The sequence below is a fragment of the Passer montanus genome, unplaced genomic scaffold (genome assembly GCF_014805655.1).
Source record: "Passer montanus isolate IOZ18808 unplaced genomic scaffold, ASM1480565v1 scaffold136, whole genome shotgun sequence".
Taxonomy (NCBI): domain Eukaryota; kingdom Metazoa; phylum Chordata; class Aves; order Passeriformes; family Passeridae; genus Passer; species Passer montanus.
The window spans coordinates 138878-159133 of record NW_024360497.1 but is presented as its reverse complement, the minus strand read 5'-3'; the positions used below and the strand labels follow the sequence as shown (position 1 = coordinate 159133).

The 20256-nt window shown below is 40.8% G+C and overlaps 1 protein-coding gene across 12 annotated transcripts in view; it reads right to left on the bottom strand.

Annotated features, from left to right (window-relative positions):
• The window catches only part of PHF20 (PHD finger protein 20), a 63405-nt gene extending 46505 nt beyond the window's left edge, over positions 1-16900 (bottom strand). For 3 of the 12 annotated variants that reach the window (XM_039699595.1, XM_039699593.1, XM_039699596.1), the window contains exons 1-6: positions 16753-16890; positions 15042-15090; positions 8805-8919; positions 2815-2986; positions 2520-2604; positions 1742-1821 (exon numbers count right to left, since the gene is read on the bottom strand). In XM_039699595.1, the coding sequence (XP_039555529.1) occupies positions 1742-1821; positions 2520-2604; positions 2815-2986; positions 8805-8887 (420 nt within the window). In that variant the 5' untranslated portion in view covers positions 8888-8919; positions 15042-15090; positions 16753-16890. Of the gene's footprint in view, positions 1-1741; positions 1822-2519; positions 2605-2814; positions 2987-8804; positions 8920-13338; positions 13468-15041; positions 15091-16752 lie in introns of those variants that run through there. The other 9 variants (XM_039699594.1, XM_039699591.1, XM_039699600.1 and 6 more) reach the window with 8 other exon arrangements.
• Between the last annotated feature and the right edge of the window lie 3356 nt (positions 16901-20256).

Genomic DNA, 20256 nt, shown 5'->3' with positions numbered 1-20256 from the left:
ATTAATAATGTAATTAAAGGAATTATGACCTGCTTATATTGCTCCCTTCATGAACTGTGTGGTTTGGAGCACTTTTTTTTTCCTTAACAAGATTTGAGCCATGTGCGCCTTCATGACTACACTCTCTCCTCCTGAAGAACAGGAACAAGACACCTCCCCCTCCAATTCCAACATTCTGTACTATTGCTGTACCTGTTTTTTCTGATTCTTGAACACCCCAGTAGCTCAAGTATTTTTTTTTCAAACTTTACTTCTGGTTGTATAAGTAGACCTCACTAGTAAATTCTCACTTTATGCTTTTTTATGCTAAAGGACAGAAAAAATGTTCTAGCATAACTTAAAGAGATTCTCTTGGGCTGAGAGAAATCTTCTTGGACAAAGGATAAAAGGAGAAAAGAGAAAGAACCAACCAAAAACCCCTTTCATCTCCTTTCAAAGCCTTTCCAAAGCTATGCAGTATCATGAAACTTCCTAAAAGAGAGATGAAATATTTTTGTTTACTTATGCAGAGTATTTCTTCAGACTGTTCAACTCCCTTTATTTAACACTAAGTATCATAAAAACATTTCTCATGGAAATGAAGATTCTGCAGTAGTTCACTTGTGAGTATTAGTCAACTTTCCACCACACACAATGATAACCACTTAAAAGCTATTCAGGGCACTTTATGGCAAATGTGAAATCGTGTTCTGTCCCAGCCTGGCAGACACAGAAATCCGGAGGACTGCCCACCTCTCCGCAAGAGTGACAAATATAAATTGTACCACTGACATTCATTACTGGAATCTGTGTTCAAGATTGTACTGGGGTGACAGATTCAATTTCTTTGCTCAAACTTAAAGTTTCAGAAAACTAAAGGCAGAGAGCAGGACAAAAAACCCACCATGCTACAGTTACCACACAGGAATGTGTGACAAGAGATCAGACTTAAAATCGTGTCTGTAATGAAAATTCCTACATGCCCGTACATGAAAATCAAAGTACAGAGCAGCACTTCTTCCTCCTTACCATCAGCAGGACAGTTTATATTTTTTTTAATGTAATGACTCACTACTACTTTGTATCATGATCTGAAGGCTGAACCCATGTGCTGAGCAAGTGAAGGGTTGGTGAAACAGCCAAACCACAGAAGGGAAACAAGGAATAGTTAAAAAACGCTGGTCTTCTCAAAGTTGTGAGGTGAGAGATTAATAGCCATGCTCCTTAAGTGTCTCATGAATATTAAGCAGTTACTTTGGGAAAGAATAGTTTCTGTCCACTCCACAGTTGTCACTCCTTTATTTTTAAATATATACGTATTTAAAAAAAAATAAATATATATATATATATTTAAAGTAATCTCAAACAGGTAAAACAATCACAGCATAATTCAAAACCTTAGCACTAGTTTTAGTATGTACATTCTGAATTTTCCAATGATTTTCAGAAATCTGTTTTACTTATATACCTATGACTTCTTTAGTTCAAGAGGTGCATTTCAAGAACCTGAGAGCTTTGCAAATCATACCACAAAGATTCACATTTCATTTCAAGGGATTCCCTTTAATGAAGGGGAAATGAAGTCCCCTTTTTCCCTTTCTGAGATATCCATCACCTCTTTTCATTTCAAGGGACTTCATTTCAGACATACTGTATTTTAGCAGTAAAGGTTTTTAATTAATTTCACATTTTATAATTCAACAGATCTATCCACCTGAACTGTCATTTAAGAATACACTAGCTGCACAAACACCATACTTACCTGATCTTTGGAAAAAGCTTTGACATGAATGCTTTTGACTGTCTGAACTACGCCATCATAAAATTTCACAGTGTATGTACCTAAAATATGAAAACAAAGTGTAAGAGTTCAAATATCAGAAGATATTTAACACAGCACCAGCTAATAGCTCCAAAACTCCAGCTGCACAATTAGCCCTAGACGAAAGCTTCTTTACCTGTGTTGTCAGAACCCTCAACACACAGCTCCTATCACAGGCCAGGAAGACACAGCAAAGTTATCCAAAACAATTCTGGTCAAAAGAAAGGTGCATGTCTAATCTTAGAGCTGCTTCCCAGATGCATCTTAGTCACAAAACCCCAAAATATTTTTGGTGGAATATTCCAATATATAATTACACAGTCCTTTTCTCCTTGATCTTACAACATAGACAATCTAAAGCAAGACCAGCATCATTCACAGTTCCCCCATCCCTTCTGATTTTTAAAGGGATTTTGCAGCTCTGACAACAGGTTTTATTGCAGTTTATAGGCAGTAACAACAAAATTAAGAAACAACTTTTCTCACATATATACTTAAAGCAAGTACTGACTGGATATCCCAGCAAAAAGTTGTTTTGTTTTTTTTTTTTGTAAAAAAAGTAAGAGGTTAAAAAAGTTAATGACAGACTAAAAACATAATTGAAAATACATTTTTTCACAGCTGTTTTCCATCTGCTGTAGTATCTCTCCACCTAAATGAGGTTCCAGCACAATTAGAAATACATAATACTAAGTGTGACAAAACCAGGAATCCTTACCATCTTTGTTAACAGAAGTAACTTTGGCTGGATAGAAGCGACAGTCAGACCAGCATGCCAATACCCGATCATTGATATGAAATCCCTGCAAAACAGTAGTTAAAAGTGACTTCGTCTGAGAATTACTGAAACATACAACTTTATCAAAACATTTCAATTACTAGCTTTCCAATGTTTAGAAGAAATTGTAAATTTACAAAGCAGGTAACACAGCAACAGTGAAGAATTTTAAAGGTCATCGTTCATACAAACGCACATTAAACTGTCACACAAATGTTCTCAAATTTCTACTTACTGCACAACCTTCTTCCTCATGCAATCCTTCTTTTCTTAACTGTATTTTCTCTAGGGGACGTAAATAAGGACTGTCCCAACAAAACCATTCATCATATCTATGGTTCCAGCGCTTGAAATGGATAAGTACTTTCCCCTCTTCATAATCAATTTCTTCAATGTGTGCTGGATACCTAATCAAAGGTAGATTAAAATATTTTAATTACGAATAAGGTAAACTGTCTCAGACACTTTATACAAATTAACCTTGGTTCAGCTCCTACACTTGTATTGATTTGGTGTACCACTTCTACAAACAATAAAGATGCTACATAATGAGGGAGCAAAGCACACAAGAAAACCCAAAACTGAACAGCAAATGTAAACAATGGCTGCAGCAAGAGAAGACAAGTTCTTAGTCTAGGGTGGAAAAAATGTAACTACAGATTCGAAGTCAGAAAGATCTTCCCTACACCTAGACATATCACATTTTACAAAATCAATACCTTCAGTCCACTCTCATCAAGAGTAACATTTGTGTGCCAATACACTCACTTCTCTAAGATACCCATCACCAGGCATCATGAATCATCTACCCAATGTAAGAGGAAAATCCAGCAAGCACACTAAACATAATTTAAGTGTTAGAATCTCCAATTTAAATTTCATCTGCAAAATCCTGGGATTTTTAAAATATCATTTTCTTAGTACATTAGTAGTAAGGGATTCTGAGATGAGTCAAATTCAAATGTTCCTGATCAGGAAGACCTTGCAAACTCTGTATTTCTTTAAATTGCATTGGTAATTTGTAACTTCAGTACAGATTCCAGAATCATAGCTATTTCACTATCCCAGATGAAGGTAACATTCCAAGTACAAATCTTTCCCTTCCACTATAGGAACATCAAGAGAAAATTTCCACTTGTCGGTGTTTTTGGTATTCTGGAAGAAAGACAAGGCCTCAGTGAATTCTTGAACAAAGGGCTGAAGACAAAATTCAATTCCACAAGTATTCTTTATCTGGTAAACCACACTTGAAAGACAGAACAAGTGGTAGAAGTAGCATCTCAAAAAGATCAAGCATGATACTAACAATAAAGCCAAGACATGTAAGAATTTAGACTCAAATGCAACCCAGGCTAACGTTCTACAAACCTACACAAAGAGAAAGCAAATCTACCTACAACTGAAATCCTCCAGCAGATCTAAGTCATGTCCAGTCATGACTTCACAAAAAGCTATGAACAGGACATACGAGAGTCTTACACTGCAACTACAGACTAAGAATACTCACTGCCACACATGTCAAGCTATGCCATTAGTTCATTCCAATGTATTACCAAAATGCATGCAGCAAAGGCTGTGGAGGAAAGAAATTGCAATGGGAGATATTTATGGCAGGGACATCTGTAACTGGCTACTAACTTCTTGGGGAAAAAAAGAAACTTCCTTCCCGTGACAGTCAAGTTACTTTGTATTTAGGTAACTCAAGTACTGCCCTTCACAAGCTCTTGACGGGGCAGTAGTCACAGTCACAACCTAAAGAGATTATTTTTGGGTATCACTAAGTACACGTAACAACAAAAATCAGCATCCCATTTCCTACAATCTGAGAGCAGCAAAAACAGGTAAATAATCCCAGATCCTCTCAACAAGAGAGCAGCCAGTAGGGTGCTCTTGCCATTGGAACTGCAGTACGCCTAGGATTCCTTTACATTTTCAATGATGAAGAGGGAAGCTGATAAAAAGAACAAAGTGCTCACTCAGAATGAAGCTAATAATCCTGTCCAAGCAGATAACCAGCTCTAGGTAGCACAATCCACTTTGTACCCCTGACATTAGACAAGCCCACATTACAAGAGCCAACTAACTCAATGACATGAGACTGCTCCCTGCTTCATATCCAGCAAAAAAAGGAACTTTCTCCACCAGAACCATACATCAGTATCATCTGCATCTATCCCACTTCACTAATGGGAGTCAAGATCATCAAGAAAAGCGTATCTGACAATGAGACCAAATTTGAGTCTATCTGAGTACGTGTGGTTGAGCTAGAGCTTTCAGTTCTTGGAGAACATGCTGCAAAGCCTTCTCTTTTTGAAGCAATAAACATCAGTTAACATACACTCAGTGCTCTTGACTGAAAGCAGGAAACCTATTACAAGCTGTGCTAGACCTATCAATGAACTCTGACAGACCTTGACACCACTTCCCTTTCAGATGAGAGCACTGGCAGCTACAAAACAAAGCAGAAAGGGTCACAGAAAGGTACATAGATTCTCAACAGCCCTGAGCACCACACACTGACAGGCCAAGCTTCCTTCCTCCCACACCTTTTGTAGAACTGAGCAAGCACACCACATCAGGAGGTACAAGTGCTGACAGACCTACACAGAAGAGTAACAGAACATCACCCATACACTTCCTCCATATAGCCTGTGAACATACACAGGGGTAGACATAACTTAAAAGAAATTCAGACTTGTTTATTAAAAAAAAAATACTATGAGAGGATACACTAAGTGAAAGGTCAATTGCTGAAGTCTGGATAAGGCCCTAGAGAACAACTAAGATATGTCCAGGGTGGCTCAACACATCCTCCCCCAAACCACAAAGGAAGTATTCAGCTGACTCAATGGATATTCAAGACAGCTAGTGGATTCTGGGTAAGAAAACCCCAAATGGTTCTGATTTAAATATTTATCTGAAACACTGTGAAATTGGAGACATCTTGCAACATACAGGAAGGGCAAAACAAGTAGTTTTTCAGCTCATTTTGAAAGGAGTGATGCGCTCATACCTTTCAAGGACTTACAAACTGGCTAAACAGTAAGAGAAAATCTCTAGGATGGCCAAACTGCTGGCATTAGTTTTCTAAGAACCTAAGAGGCAATCAAAAGCTCGAGAACTAAATAGACTATGGTTAGCAATGACTAGCAACCTCAGACTACAGCTGTCAAAGCACAGCAAACAGTATGAAAATGGGTTTATGGTACACAAATGTAAAACTATCCTCTTCTGGCAAGAGGTAAATATCTGGAAATTCCCTGGACTACGTCTGTTTCCCTTCTCTTTTCCTACACACCAAAACAGAATTGCTATAAAACCCCACTCCCTTGGAACTAGGAAGGGACATCCTTAGTGCAGTCAAAGCAATGCAGAGAGGAAAGGAAGCATCCAGGAGAAGCAGCACTGTGAAGTACAACAGCTATAGTGATTCATCTTTTTAGTACTTATTGACCAATTCCTAGCAGCATGAACAACTGAACTCATGGGACTGACAATCTGAATCTTAACAGGGTAGCACCACACCCTTAATATTACTCAAGAGCTCTAACCATAATTAAAAGCCCCTTCACATCCATTTTACCCAAACAACAGACAGAAAAACCTGGATGTGTCATTACAACAATTTAACAAAAGGTAACATCATTTGCCTACTGCAGGCATCCAGAGCAGTCATCCTCTTTTCAGTAAGAAAGGATGTAGCTAGCCACCACTTAATTTAAATGATTAAATGCAAAAGGTTTCAAAATGTCAATTCAGCTGAGACAGTGCGCCCATGTCCATGGCTACAGCAACCCCTCTGGGAACCCTCCACTCAGGGCTGCCCTACTGCAGCAGTCCCTCTCCTTCATCCTCTGAATTCCAGCACTATGAGACCTTTCAGGATCCACAGAGGCTCTCTCCCCATAGCAACCTGAGGACAACCAATCTTTCATGACAGTTTTGATGCATCAACCCAAGCCCTAATAACCTAAAGTGAAACACCAGAAGTACTCACTGTGCTCCATGGAGTTCAACTATAGGATGTGGCAGACACCAGGAACTGCAGCACACTGCCAATATGATATGATTCCAAATACAGCAAAGCAACCTCTGGGACAAGCAGTAAAGATGCAAAATTCACTTTGCACTTTGACAAGGAGGAGGCTCCACAATGACTACTCTGCTGGCATACAATGTTTTTTCTTCACCAGAGTTGACAACACATCCAAACACCCTGTAAGTCCTTAACTAGCAATTTGGAGCACAAGCCATTGACATGAAAGAGCACTCTGACATGAAATATTTTCCAAAGCATCACTGCCAACAGACTGGCATAGTGGCCCATGAACTCACTGATGTATTTGGTACTGAGAACAGAAATCAAAACCAGCACTTTAACTAAACAGGAGACTTGTGACTATGTTTTAGCACCAACACAGCAACAAAAGTACACACAAGAAAAGTGTGGACCTCCAAACGTCTAGCATTGGGAAAAGCAAGTGTTAGCAAACAGAAAATCCTGTGCTCCTACAGAAGTGCATGGTAACCACACCACAGAGTGGTCCTGGTTGCATAGGGGCAGATGAAAGCAGCAGAGAAAAAAAAAACAGTCTGCTGTCCTGTACAAATCCACACCCAGTGAGTTGTGTCAGTACTGATAGTTTTGCTAAGCCCCCGGTTCTTAAACATTTTGATTTAGAAACCCTGAAAATGCAAATGCACACAAATGCAGGGTTCAAAGCTTAGCAAGTAAACAAAAGCTTTCAGAACTGGAGAGTTCATAACCAAGTTGTGAGACCAGAGTTGTAAAGCACTGTGTGTAGAACAGGTAACTGAAGATCAAGTTTTTCTAAAAACCAAAGAACATGGAACAAATAGCACACCCAAAATTCAAATTTAAGCCAAGGGATATGCAGAAAGTAGAGCAGTTTGTTGAATTCCCCCCCACAAAGTTTTCCCATGCAAGAGTTATGTACACTCAAACACTGTTGTTGAGCAAATGTCAGAAGGATAAGAGTCATGGACACAAGTTATTAGTCTTAGTCAAACACCAGCTACACCAAACTACAGACAGGCTGCAAGATCTTATTTTTGTAAGCCTGACTTTTTTTTTTTGCTGTACTAACAAAGCTCAAGAATATTGAAAATAGAGGCAGGTTCAGATCAGTGCTGATCTACACAACTCTTGAATACACAGATAAGGCAACTTAACGTGTGAATAGGATTTAATGTTCATATTTTATGTTCTTTATGGAAAGAGCTATGTTTTCTCATTTTCACAATTCCAATGCCCCTGTACCTGGGGAGAACATGCTCTGCATGCAACCAAGACGCTTTGAAATAAACCTCCTGTGTCTAAGGCAGTGCACCGTCTTCCTGAGATGCCCATAGAGTTTTCAATACTGACTTTGCACACTTCACCTGTTGGCAGGTTCCAGAGCTTTAAGTACAATCATATCTAACCCATACAAACTTCTTAATAAAAATCAACTACAGATGATTTCAGGAAAGAGGATTTATCTACACAAGCTAACAAAACAAAATTAATTCCTGTATTTAAGAAGTCTTTGACGATTTTTATTTTATCTCTCATTCACTGAGAATTATTAAATGCTACATTTTGAGCTGACTTGAAATGTACAGAGTTAGAAAATTCAAAGTTAGACTAAGTAATTTGTAGGCTCTTTTTCATCTTCCTAATACAGTGGTTCACAAAGAAAAATGTTCTTCCTCACAGCTGAGAGCTGCAAGACAGGCACCAGACCAGACTTGTTAGCATGAAACATGTTTCTCCACACAATTCTTTAATTCTAAAGCTGACCACCATTATATGAGTACAGGCCTAACAAACTCAATCAGAGAGCCTGTGAATTCACAACAGCACAGGGAAAGGAAGCAGTAAGGATATTCTGTACAGCAAAGAATTTATTCTTCTGTAATATCTTCTCTGCAATATTAAATATAGCACAGAACTTAAAGGGTGAATTCAGGAGAATGAGAGCCTGAAGTCCAACTAGATTTAGGAGCAGTCCTATTCCCAGACACAACACCAGTACACTTCTGGAGGGCCAGCACAACATATCAGCATCTACTGCCCATCTCAATCACTGGTATATAAACTTATATAAATTAGCTACTTTCCTATAAACCAATGACTATGACTCTAAATATTGAATCAATACAAAATGTTATAGATAGTAAAGACTTTAAATTAATATAACATGAATGGTTTTAAAAATATACCAGTTTTTTAATCTGTCACGGGCTTCCAACTGGGCTCCCACCTCAAAGTTGATCCCTCTTCTATTCGGAGGATGTTTTGTCATTTTGTAATATCAACACTGCTGATTTTATTCCCCTGAAAAATGCAATTAAATATCAATCACTAATCAAGACATACACAAAATAAGCTTATGCACTATAATTCCTAGAAGCCAGATGTTAAGGAACCGCTGTAATTTCGGTTTGCAGAAAGTAAGGGGGCAATTATCTTTTAAACAAGGCTTCCCAAGTGACAGTGTGCACAACGATTCCAAAAGTATGTTCAAAATGGCAGCTACTGGACCATGAAAGAATGAAGCTCATCCTCTGTCCATTGGTCCAAGTTCCAGGTCAATTAAGAACCACGCAACCCAGTGTTCATTCAAAAATGAGATGGAAGTTTCATAATATTTTCTCCCCCACCCCTCTCCGTTTTGATGAGGACAAGGGATCTAGTAAACAGGAAGTGGACAAAACAAACACAATGACAATCTTTCAACAGCTACCACATTAGCGAAACACTCTGTAACACTATGTCACCTCATCACTAGAAGTACAATAAAGTTCAAAGAATTTACAAATATGTAGGTTTTTTAACCCATTTTAGAAGACTCGCTATACTCCTTGCATATTTGCCATGTGTTCATCCAACTTCTCCACTGTTTTAACCAGAATATAAAAGAAGTCTTCATTAATATTTGTTTCCAACAGATAATATAAAAGTTTAAGAAATCTCGCTCTAGTAGTTTCTCTCAAGGTACACATAGTGAAGAAGCCTGGCCAACAGCTATTTTTCCTGATTTTTTTGTCAGTTGTTTCTCACAATTTTAAGATACAAATTATGATCCATTCCTGTAGTCTTCAAACTCACAAGATGCAAAAACCACAAGTAAGTCTTACTCAATATCACTGTCCTTATAGTAAGGTTGTATCTTGAAGATTCAATTACAGATGGACAAAATTGATTAGTTAAAATAAAAACTCTAGTCTTACACTACATGAACAAGATATAAGCACTGGCATTTTGGTTCACATAAGGCATAAATAGTAAAGGTATCAACTAAGCTGCATCTACAAAAATATTAACATTGTGAAGAATTACTCTAATTTCAAGTGTGGTTCAGAAATCAAAGATCTTTAGGAATATCGTAGAGCTTTTACAATAGGGAAAAGCTACTCCTTCACCACACTTTTTAGGCCAGGCAACTTGCCAAGGGCTGACCACAGAGACAGCCCAACCACTTCCATTCAACCACCACACTGCAAACAAACTTCTCTATCAAAAGCTCATCTGCTGCCTTCCTCTAAAACAGCACTTTTAGACTCATCCTCACCTCTATTAAAGCAGCCTGCAAGGGTATAGGGGAAAAAATACTACTGCCTGTAAGTCTGATTCACAGCAAAAGACAAAATATTCTAGCCACCTAGGAACTGAAAAAATTAATTTCCTAGAGTAATATCTGACAGCAGACTGAGTTTTCACAGTATCACATTGGATCTGAACCAGGCCAGCCTTCTAATGGTTGGGGCAGGAGTCAATAACTTTTCATTGGAAAAGGAAATTAAGAAAAACTTAAGATGGTTGGGATTTTACAGTTTATGCTGCATCAGAACACAGAATTTGAAAAAAAAACTAAAAAGGCAGCAAGTGCAAAGCTATATTTTAAGAGGTTTATCCACCAATATCTCAAATATCTACTATTTTCTTTGCAGATTTACATCATTAAAATACCCCTTTCTCACTCTAGCAATGGAATGTCATGCCTCCAAACACTGAGCAGACATACACCTTGCTTAACACTTGAAGAAATGATATCTGCAAGGTGATTCTTTCCCTAGTACGCTTATTTTCCATTTCACTAAGGAGGGACATGCAAAGCCAAGCCAGAGGCACTCTCGGTGCATTATCTCAGCTTCCCACAATGGTTCTCCTCAGTAAGAGCTGCCATCTGGATGAATGGGATTCATGTCAGCTCACCTCCATGGGGCTGGAGAGGAACATACAATACACATCTCCTGGCTTCACTAACAGGATCACACACAATAGGGCTTCCATAAACACATTAATTTTGGTGTGGAAGGTCTTACTATGGTTTCATTCAAATATTTAAAAAATATGAGTATCACAACTAATAGGAAATGTGAAGAAAAAAACCAAAGCCATTTAATCAAGAGTTACAGAGGCAGCGGATTCCATGAAAATCTGAACACAGCTAGTCAGCTAACACCAACATCAGTTAAAGCACACGCATACTGCACTTCACTAACTCAGCTAAGCCTGTTAGAAGGCAGTAGGTCACAAAGTTGAAAGAGAGAAAAAATTTTCTGAGCAAAAAATCTCATATCATTGGCCCCTTGTCCCAAGTCTTCATTTCTCTCCCCTCCCAAGTTACAAAGCTTAGGCTGCTTTGGGTTCTCTCACATCCTACCACAGGCTTGCACTGTGGTTCTGCTCCTCAGACCATGAAAGCAGGCTGGCTTTTCCATTTACAGCCAATTTACAGCTTCCTCAAGCAGATGTATACTTGACATGAGATAAATTACTCAGTAAGAGGGTCTCAACCATTTTACTCCAAATACCCAGCCTTAGAGCAAGACTGAAACCATGAGACACAACTTTTACTGAGAACCATGACATGGCTCTGCACAAACTAGGCCAAGAGGCAGTGCCAAAATACGCTTCACCAGCATGACCATGACTATACTGATAACTTCATTTCCCAGAAAGCAAGCACTGAACACAGGGGCTTGCCTGCTTTGAGACTTTATGTTTCTGCCCCTGTCCTCTTCAGGAAAGACTGCTTAAAAACCCTGAACTACATTGAAACAGCTTGTCAATAAACAACCCCAGACTGATCAGACATTCACAGCGACAACTTGTAAATAAGAATACTTTGTCAGAACATCTCTCCTAAAATTTTCTTCACCAGAAAATCAATTTGTATCAACTTGTACCTAAATCGACACACAAACAGGATTTCCGCTCTGCTAACTCTTAGAATACATTTATCCCGTGTATTGAAGACCATGATTAAAACATGGAGACTAGGCCTACCCCAAAGCTTTATGGCTTTTCTCCAAAACTTCTTACTTCTCTATGAAGATCAGATCTTTTTCAGGACCAAATAGTTCAGGATTTAGGTAAGTCACTACTTCCAAAACAAAATGTTTCTAAATCTGTATTACTGAAATATATGCTATTTTAAAGACACAGTCTTTTGTTCTCCATCTAAGTCATCATAAGGTAATTTAACTTTTAAAGACTATTTGATTATTCAGACAGATATCAGTGACAAAGCTACACTTATCTCAGGGCAATGCAGAGAAAAATATATTAATATTGATCCCTTCAGGGATCACAATTTTTGCCTCCTAAAACAAGCTTTCTGCCCTGCTAACAGTGCAGGTCCTCTACACCTTCACCTGTAGCTGTTCTTACTCTCTCCAGCTTTTGGCACTGTCAGTGCAGAGCTCCAAACCTGGCGTATCACCATGTTCCAACAGAAGTGGGCTCCTCTGGCAACTGAAAAGTCTGTTTCATATTATAAGACAGAGCAAACCCAAGCAGTTATGGCAAACTTTCACTAATAACAGCCTCTACTGTTTCCTATGTGGAAACTGCAAAATCACCGCAGTCTTTTCCAAACCACACCTACCTTGGCAAAACTATTTTCCAAATCCCCGTGGAATGATTAAACCATTCCTGTACAAAGTGTCACACCAAAACCCCTTCCTTGAAATCAGCCCCACTTTCAAACTTCATTCTGTCTCAGTGCTGCTTCATAAAGCAGTTCAGAAGAAATGCAACTCACTTCCACAATTCAGCCTATTTCCTTAATTCTTTTGTGCATCCATGCCAAACCCAATGATTTCCCTCCCTCTGCCATAAGGATACAATAAAGAAAAAAAGAGGAACACCATGAAAAAAAACCCCATAGTTCTCTGACCTGATAAAGGAGCACAGTCAACTTTGACAGTTGGCATAAATACAGTCCTACTTTGCACTGAGAACTTCTATTTTATTCTGTATGGGAAACTTGCTGTCCCAACTCCTAGGAAGCACTCAGTACCTTGGTGGTGATTCCACAGGACTACAGGGTAGAACAGGTAATAAAAAGCACTGGCAAAAAAACAGAAAGTAAAAGCAACAAGCCAGAGATTGTCTTGTATTCCTGGGAGATGCAGCAGAGATGTTGCTGACCTGGGGTACTGCAGGCAGCACTGCCACTCCTACACAAGCAACACAAGCTTGTTTTGTTTCCTTCTAGGACAAAGCATGTTTACAGTTGATTCCACAAAACCTAAGGCTAAGACTGACTCTGCTATCCTCTCCAGCACCACTGCTCCTAATCCACTTGCACATCTACGTATGGAACTGCCAAGGACTAAGTCCATTCACATGTTGTACATCAGGTTTTCCTTACTCTTCAATGTAGTTAGTTTTGACCTTTTATCATCTGCACCCATGACACCAGCCTCACGTCTCCATCAGTGGCAAAAATGATGAAAGCCTCACCCAGTTCATCCCCTACAATATGCACACCCCCATTGGGAATGGTCAGTCCAGAGAAGTCCATGGTCCCCACCGCAATCGGAACAACTTGCAAGTGGATGACCACAGCCATGCTGTGCTGAAACCACACACCTGCAGATGAGAAAAGGTATGATACCAGACTGCAAAACAGTATTTACAGACACCATCTATACTATACAATTCTAATGGCATCTTAAGAAGACTAAGTGGAAGTCTCACATGCAGCGCTTAAAAACTGCATTGGCAGTAGGAAGATCATTACAATAGACTTATTGCCTGCAGACAAAACACCCTCTGCCTGGCAGGTTTTGACTACAGCAGCAGTGCTACCATGAAGTATGTTTTACTGTGTTTTGCCCTACACATAAAAACAGATATAAAACTCCTATACCTGCTAAACATGTTAACCCAAGAACAGCCTCTGCTCATCCAAAGATGTCTGCTCCTGCCTCATGTTGGTTTTGTGTATCATTTCACAAGTAGGTTACTGTTTTCAGATGATGTCTTTCACAACAGTATTTCAAACCACAATGCTTAGATCTTCAGGCAAGTTTTTGGGTTTGGGATTTTTTTAAGTAACAGGAACAAGAAAGGTTTAAACTAGACAGAAGACCTGATACTGCAACAAATTTCAAGGAATACTGCATCACCCCCCTTCTTCTATCCAAAAGACACATTTAAACAAGACACTGGACTATATGCAGTTCTTATTTGCACAATGCAGCATTCTCAACTACATATTCACCAGCACTTTCTTGGTTTAAAAGCTTCCCAAATTCAATTAGCAACTACATAGGTGAACTCTGAGCCACACAACACAGAAACTGCATCCTGAACTGATACTTAACATCTGTGTAACAAGAATGCTGAACACCTTATTACTCACCACTGACATTCCCTAAAACCATAAGACTTGAGAACTTGATTTCAGTCTCCTACTTTTTCTCTACTTATACAAGTAGATTAAGAGAACTGACCAGTAAAAATCTACATTGGCTCTTCTCTTCAGGCAGAACCAAGACCTTCCCAAAGTACTCTGTGACAAAACTGAAAAGGCGTTACATGAATGAGCCTCTGAACAAGATCCTCACTCTCTCCTTGAGATTACAGGGCCTGGAGAACATAATTTTCATCCCCTCAGCAACATCTCATGTAACTGTGCTCTCAGTTTCAACTGGTGCTGAAACTGGGATAGATCAACATGGAAGCAGAAATTATGAATATAAGCAATTCAACAGAACAAAAAAAAATTCTATAATGAAAGCTACTTGAATTACCAAGTGCAATAAAAGAAATAAATAGTCGTTACTGAAAACAATTATTTTCAGTTATTTGATCATGTCCCATGTTCTGGTTTCCCCTCTCTTTTCCTATAAACACTAAAGATAAAAAAGAAGCACCTAAGCACTGAACAAACTGAAAGAATTTGGAAAAATGTTTAAGTCACATAAAATAAATCAGGTTTTTCCTAAATAAATTAATATTAATGAAAACCTACTTTAATGAGACTGTGTATTTTCAGTTTAAGAGAAAAATGGCAGCCTTTAAGAATACAAAAATTAAATGCAGATAAGTCAGGCAGAAGCACTGTGGATAGTATTTAAGTAAAACCTGAATTTTAAAGCAAAATTTCAAAAGCTTAAGGAAAAGCCACAATTAAAAAAAGGATCAATGCTTATACTCACCAAGAAACTTGTTTATGTTGTTGCAAACATTCCAGCCAGTGCTTTGTAACTACAGGAAAGGAAAAATAAAAACATGTTAATTCTAAGACTAGAAGTAGTTCTGAGTTAAAAAAAGTATTCTCTCTACAGTCAACAGTAGCTCCAGAATAGAATAACACCTCTAGAACAAAAATTTAATCTCAAAATATTTCAGTACAGGTCAGCAGGCTGCTGTGTTCCAAATTAGAGAGATGCTTAAGAGGCCCTTACACAGAGACATTCTCTCTGCATATCCACATGATATTTCTCCATCATTTATTTATCTGTTGTCAACCAAAAGTAACCAGTAACTTTATCATTACTCCTACTTTAGTGCAACAGATACTGCAGTATTAACTAACTATACATTAACTAAGCAGTCTGCTCCTGTCAACGAAGACATCCTCAACTGGATAATCTACATTCACCACATGGCAGAAGGAGCTGTGTTGTACTAATACAAGAATGAACTACAAGCATTTCTCCAGAATTGCTTCTTCATCCACAAATCCAATTCCTGTCAATACACACAGGCTTCCTCACACTGCAGAAGTGGCAACAACAGCCATTTGAATTGTTCCCAGAAGCCAAACTTAGGCTGCGGATCTGGCACTCTAATGACATTGCCCCTAGTCTCTACCTCAACTGAAGCTGGATAGAACCTGTTGTGGTTTAGGAATAGTATTCTTCCATGAAGTATTCCCACTGAAAGGAGAATCAGAGGCACAAAAGGCAAAGATCATTGGTTGAGATAAGAACAGTTTATTGTAAACAGCAATAAGAAAATAAACTGTAAAAGTAATGGTATTAAGAACAGAAGTGTACAAGAGAGGCAAGCAATTGACACGTGAATGCTCACCGCAGAGCTGATGCAACCTGACCACACCCAAGCCACCCCAACACAGAAGGGACCCCTTTCCCCCGTCCCAGAAAATGATGTGAGGTGGCGCAGAATTTCATTACAGGTCAGACAGCTGCTGTAATCCAAACCAGAGAGATGCTTAAGAGACCCTTACAAACACACAGACACCCCTCTGCATATCCACATCAGATTCTAGCCACACCCTCTTCTGGCTATTAGTACATTATCCATCCTTTATTCTGTACCACATACATCATGTCCAAATCCTACCCCTTTCAAACTCTATACACATACACACAGACATAGATATCTACAAAAGCACAGATATCATTTCCATCATCAATGGCTGTCCCTCCAAGATGTCTGCTGAGTTCATTTAGTCCAAGACTGTGGATTCCATCCACCCTAGAAGTCTTCTAGGGCAAGAGGGCTGGTTGCAAACTGTATCATGAATTTATGACTGATATATCCGGAGCAGTCTATATACCTTGTCAACGGCACTTATGGCACACAGCAGCATTGCTATTCACCAACCAATATTATACAATTCAACATTACAGACTCTTCTCACCCAAAAATCAAATCCCTTTGAGGTACACATCATGTTACCTTGTCCCTCTGCACTACCCAAAAATGGCACCCAGGTCCTTGAGCAAAAACAATCCCCCTGATGTGCCTGCCTTTGTCTGAGGTAGGACTAACCCAAGCCGTCTTCCCTAATATACTCCTCATATTCTATCCCTCATGGGGACCTTATCCCCTTCTATGGAATGTGGAGGTTTTGATTGTAAAGGGCCAGCTTGACTGGTGGAACCTCAAGTGTTTACTAACCAGGTGGCTTTGGTTACATGTAGATGCCAATGTCTGATGGTTTCTCACCCATTACTTTCAATATGGTTGTCACGGTTTGACCCTGGCACAATGCCAGGGCCCCCATGAAGGTCCAAAATGGTTACTGTGAGATGTGACCCTGAAACAGAACAAAGCAGGCTCCCACTTGGGGATGGAGGGAAAAACACAACACTTTATTAATTACAATATCTAAAAAGGAACACACACACAAAGCTAAGAAATGAAAACCCTCCAAATACACTCCTCCTCCCCCCCTCCCTTTTCTCCACAGAATAAAATAACAGCTTAGATTTCCACCCAGTCACCATCTCTCAGATAATCAACTTCCAGTCCATCACCACCCCTCAAAACAATCAACCCTCAAATCCATCAGGGAGAGAGGAGTTCCCCCTTGCACCATAGGCTTCCCCCAGAAGCACAATTGAAACCTCCTGTGCTTCCATGGCACTGCCCAGAGAACATTGGCCCTTGTGACTTTTTCCCCCCCATGTCCAGTGCTCTCATCACTGCACATGGGCCAGGACTGGTTTTAGGGTTCTCCGTTTAAAGATGCTCCACCCAGTTCCAAAAGCAGCAGTCTCTCAACTTCAGGACACCAGTCCCCCCCAAATTTCCCCCCCTGGGGCCGAGGGGCCTCGTGAACAGAGATCTCAAACCCTCTGTGAAGACAGAGGGCATCTCACACCCTTCTCACCCATCTCTGTTCTCGCCACTGCTTCACCTCTCAACTTCGGGACACCAATCCCCCCCAGATTTCACCCCCTGGGGCCGAGGGGCCTCATGAACAGAGATCTTCCTCACCATGGAGACAGAGGGCATCTCACACCCTCCTCAGCCGTCTCTGTTCACGCCGCTGCTTCACTCTTGACTCCAAGGTATTGCCTCCCCCTAAATGCAGTCTCTGAGTCACAGGAAAAAAAACCACGGGTCAGTCCATGGCCATACAAGAAAGAGTCCAGCCCAAGGCCACTCCATCATCTCTTCCCACCTAGGATTCTTCTCACCGCTTCTGACATCTCTCATTCGTACTCTCTTTCCTCACACTTGTCCCCTGCATCATCTCTCTCTCCTCATTCTGATTCAGGAGGATCAGTATTTGTAAGGTTTCCATTATTCTACCAAGGGGTTAAAATCTTCGCCTCTGCCTGCCCAGGACTCCCACAGCTGCCAGGCACCTTCTCTCGCCGCATCCCCCGCTTCTGGCCGCATCCCCCGCTTCTGGCCGGCCGTGCTGCCAGCACAGTCTCTATCACTCTCTCCGGGGGGGCTGCCCAAACATCCCAGGTCTCCTCCACCCCTGCACCTTGCAGGGCTCCGGCCTCCCTCCCCTGGGCAGGGGGAGGTCAGCCTCACTCACTGGCGGATCAAAAGAGGAAGTTTCTCTCAGAATGCTCTGCTTTTAACCCCTGTGTGTTCTCAGAGGCATATCCAAATTTCCAGTGGCCACACCAGGTGCCAATTTCAAATCTGGCCACTGATTGGTTTGACCTCAACTTTTCCAGAAAGTCACTTCCGGGCCAAACCACGACAATGGTTGAGTCCATTATGCTGTTCAATTTTTCCAGAGACTGGTGCATGTTAAGGAATATGATACACCCACTCAATCCCATAGTATCTGGCCCAGATGTCTCTGAGGTTCTTGTCCGACTCAATTCTTTCTGGAGTGCCATGTTGACAGAGGACTTGTTTTTCAAGGCCCAGATGGTGCTCTGGGCAGCGCCGTGAGGCATGGGGTAGGTCCAACCATCCAGTGGTGCCTTCCACCACTGTCAGCATGTAACATTTGCCTTGGCGGGTCTGCAGGAGTGTGATGTAATCAATCTGCCAGGCCTCCCCATATTTATATTTTGACCATTGCCCCCCATACCACAAGAGCTTTACCCACTTGGCCCTGCAGTACATGTTTCACAGTCACAGATAACCTGGAGATGGTGTCCATGGTTAAGTCCACCCCATAGTCATGAGCCCATCTGTAATGTTGCATCACTTTCCAGATGACATGAGGTGCCATGCGCCACCCACCAAGCCAGAAATAATTCACCTGAGGCAATTTATCCTTGGCAGGCTGATCCATCTGTTCATTGCTGCAATGCTCTTCAGTAGCCCAACTCTGGGGTATGTGTGCATCTACACAACACACCTTTACAGTCAATTTCTCTACCCAGGCAGCCACACTTCAGCAGCCCAGATGAGTTTTCCCTCTGCACTGCCAACTGATCTTTTTTCATTGGTCCAGCCCCCCTCCCCCCAGCATTTGTCACCATCCACAAATCAATGTGGAGGCAGAATATTGGCCATTTCTCTCATTCAGCAATATTTGAAGACAGCTAGATGGCTTTCAGCTGTGCAAGAACCACCTTGTCCTTCAATAGCTTCTGCAACTCATTGGGTAAGACTCCATATGGAAGATTTCCATCTTCAATTTGTCCCTATGGTATGACAGGAAGCAGCAGTGAAGAGAGCATTGCTTTTCATTTTCTGGTAGCTGATTATATATGGTGGAGCCTCCTTAGCATGGCGGCACCTTTTCCTCCTCCTCTTCTGATGGTACTGCTATTTTTGCCTTCCTGCCACTTTGTGATGATTTTCAAGATCCCTGGGTGACTGGGGTTTCCTGTTTGAGCTCACTGTGTGGTCAGAGCCATTCACCTATTCCACATGGCATCAGTGGCATGATGTGTAGAAGGGAATTTCCCTTGGACATCCAGTCCAGCACTGTCAGTCTGGGTGCCAGAAAGTGCTGTGCTTCAGTGTCAATAATTTCTGAGGCAGCGCCAACCCCTTTATAACCTGTCAAGATCTCTTCTGCAGTTGGGGTGTAACAGGCCTCAGATCCTCTTTATCAGGGAATCCAGAACCCCAAGGTTGTCTTCAAGTCCCCACAGGTACCTTTTGTCAGAGACTCCAGGAAGGACCATGCTTCCCAGCTGCAATGTAAAGCACATTTTTCACATCTTATCCTGTCCTGAGTGGCCCAAGGGCTGCTGCACAATCTCGTGTTTAATTTCTCCAAAACTTTTTGTTGTTGTTCAGAAACCCACTTAAAACTGTTGCTCTCCCATGTCACATGACAGAGAGGGCTTACAATCTTGACTATCTGGAATATCCATCCTGCAAAAACCCACAGTTCCTAAGAAAGCCTGTGTTTCTTTTTTCTGTCTGGACACACTACTTGGATGACCACATCCACTGGACTCTCATACATCCATCCTGCCATTTTACTTATAGGAACTGAATTTTCTGGGCACATCCTTGATCGTGGCAAAAACAGCCTTCAAGAGGATTTGGATTATTTTCTCCCCTTTCCCAAAAACCTCCTCTGTGGTATTGCCCCCATACAATGGTGTCATCAATGTATTGCAAGTGTTCTGGAACCTCACCCTTTTCCAGTGCAGCCTACATCAGTCCATGGCAAATGGTGGGAACTGTGCTTCCACCTCTGGGGCAGTCGTTTCCAGGTGTACTGGATGCCACTCCAGGTAA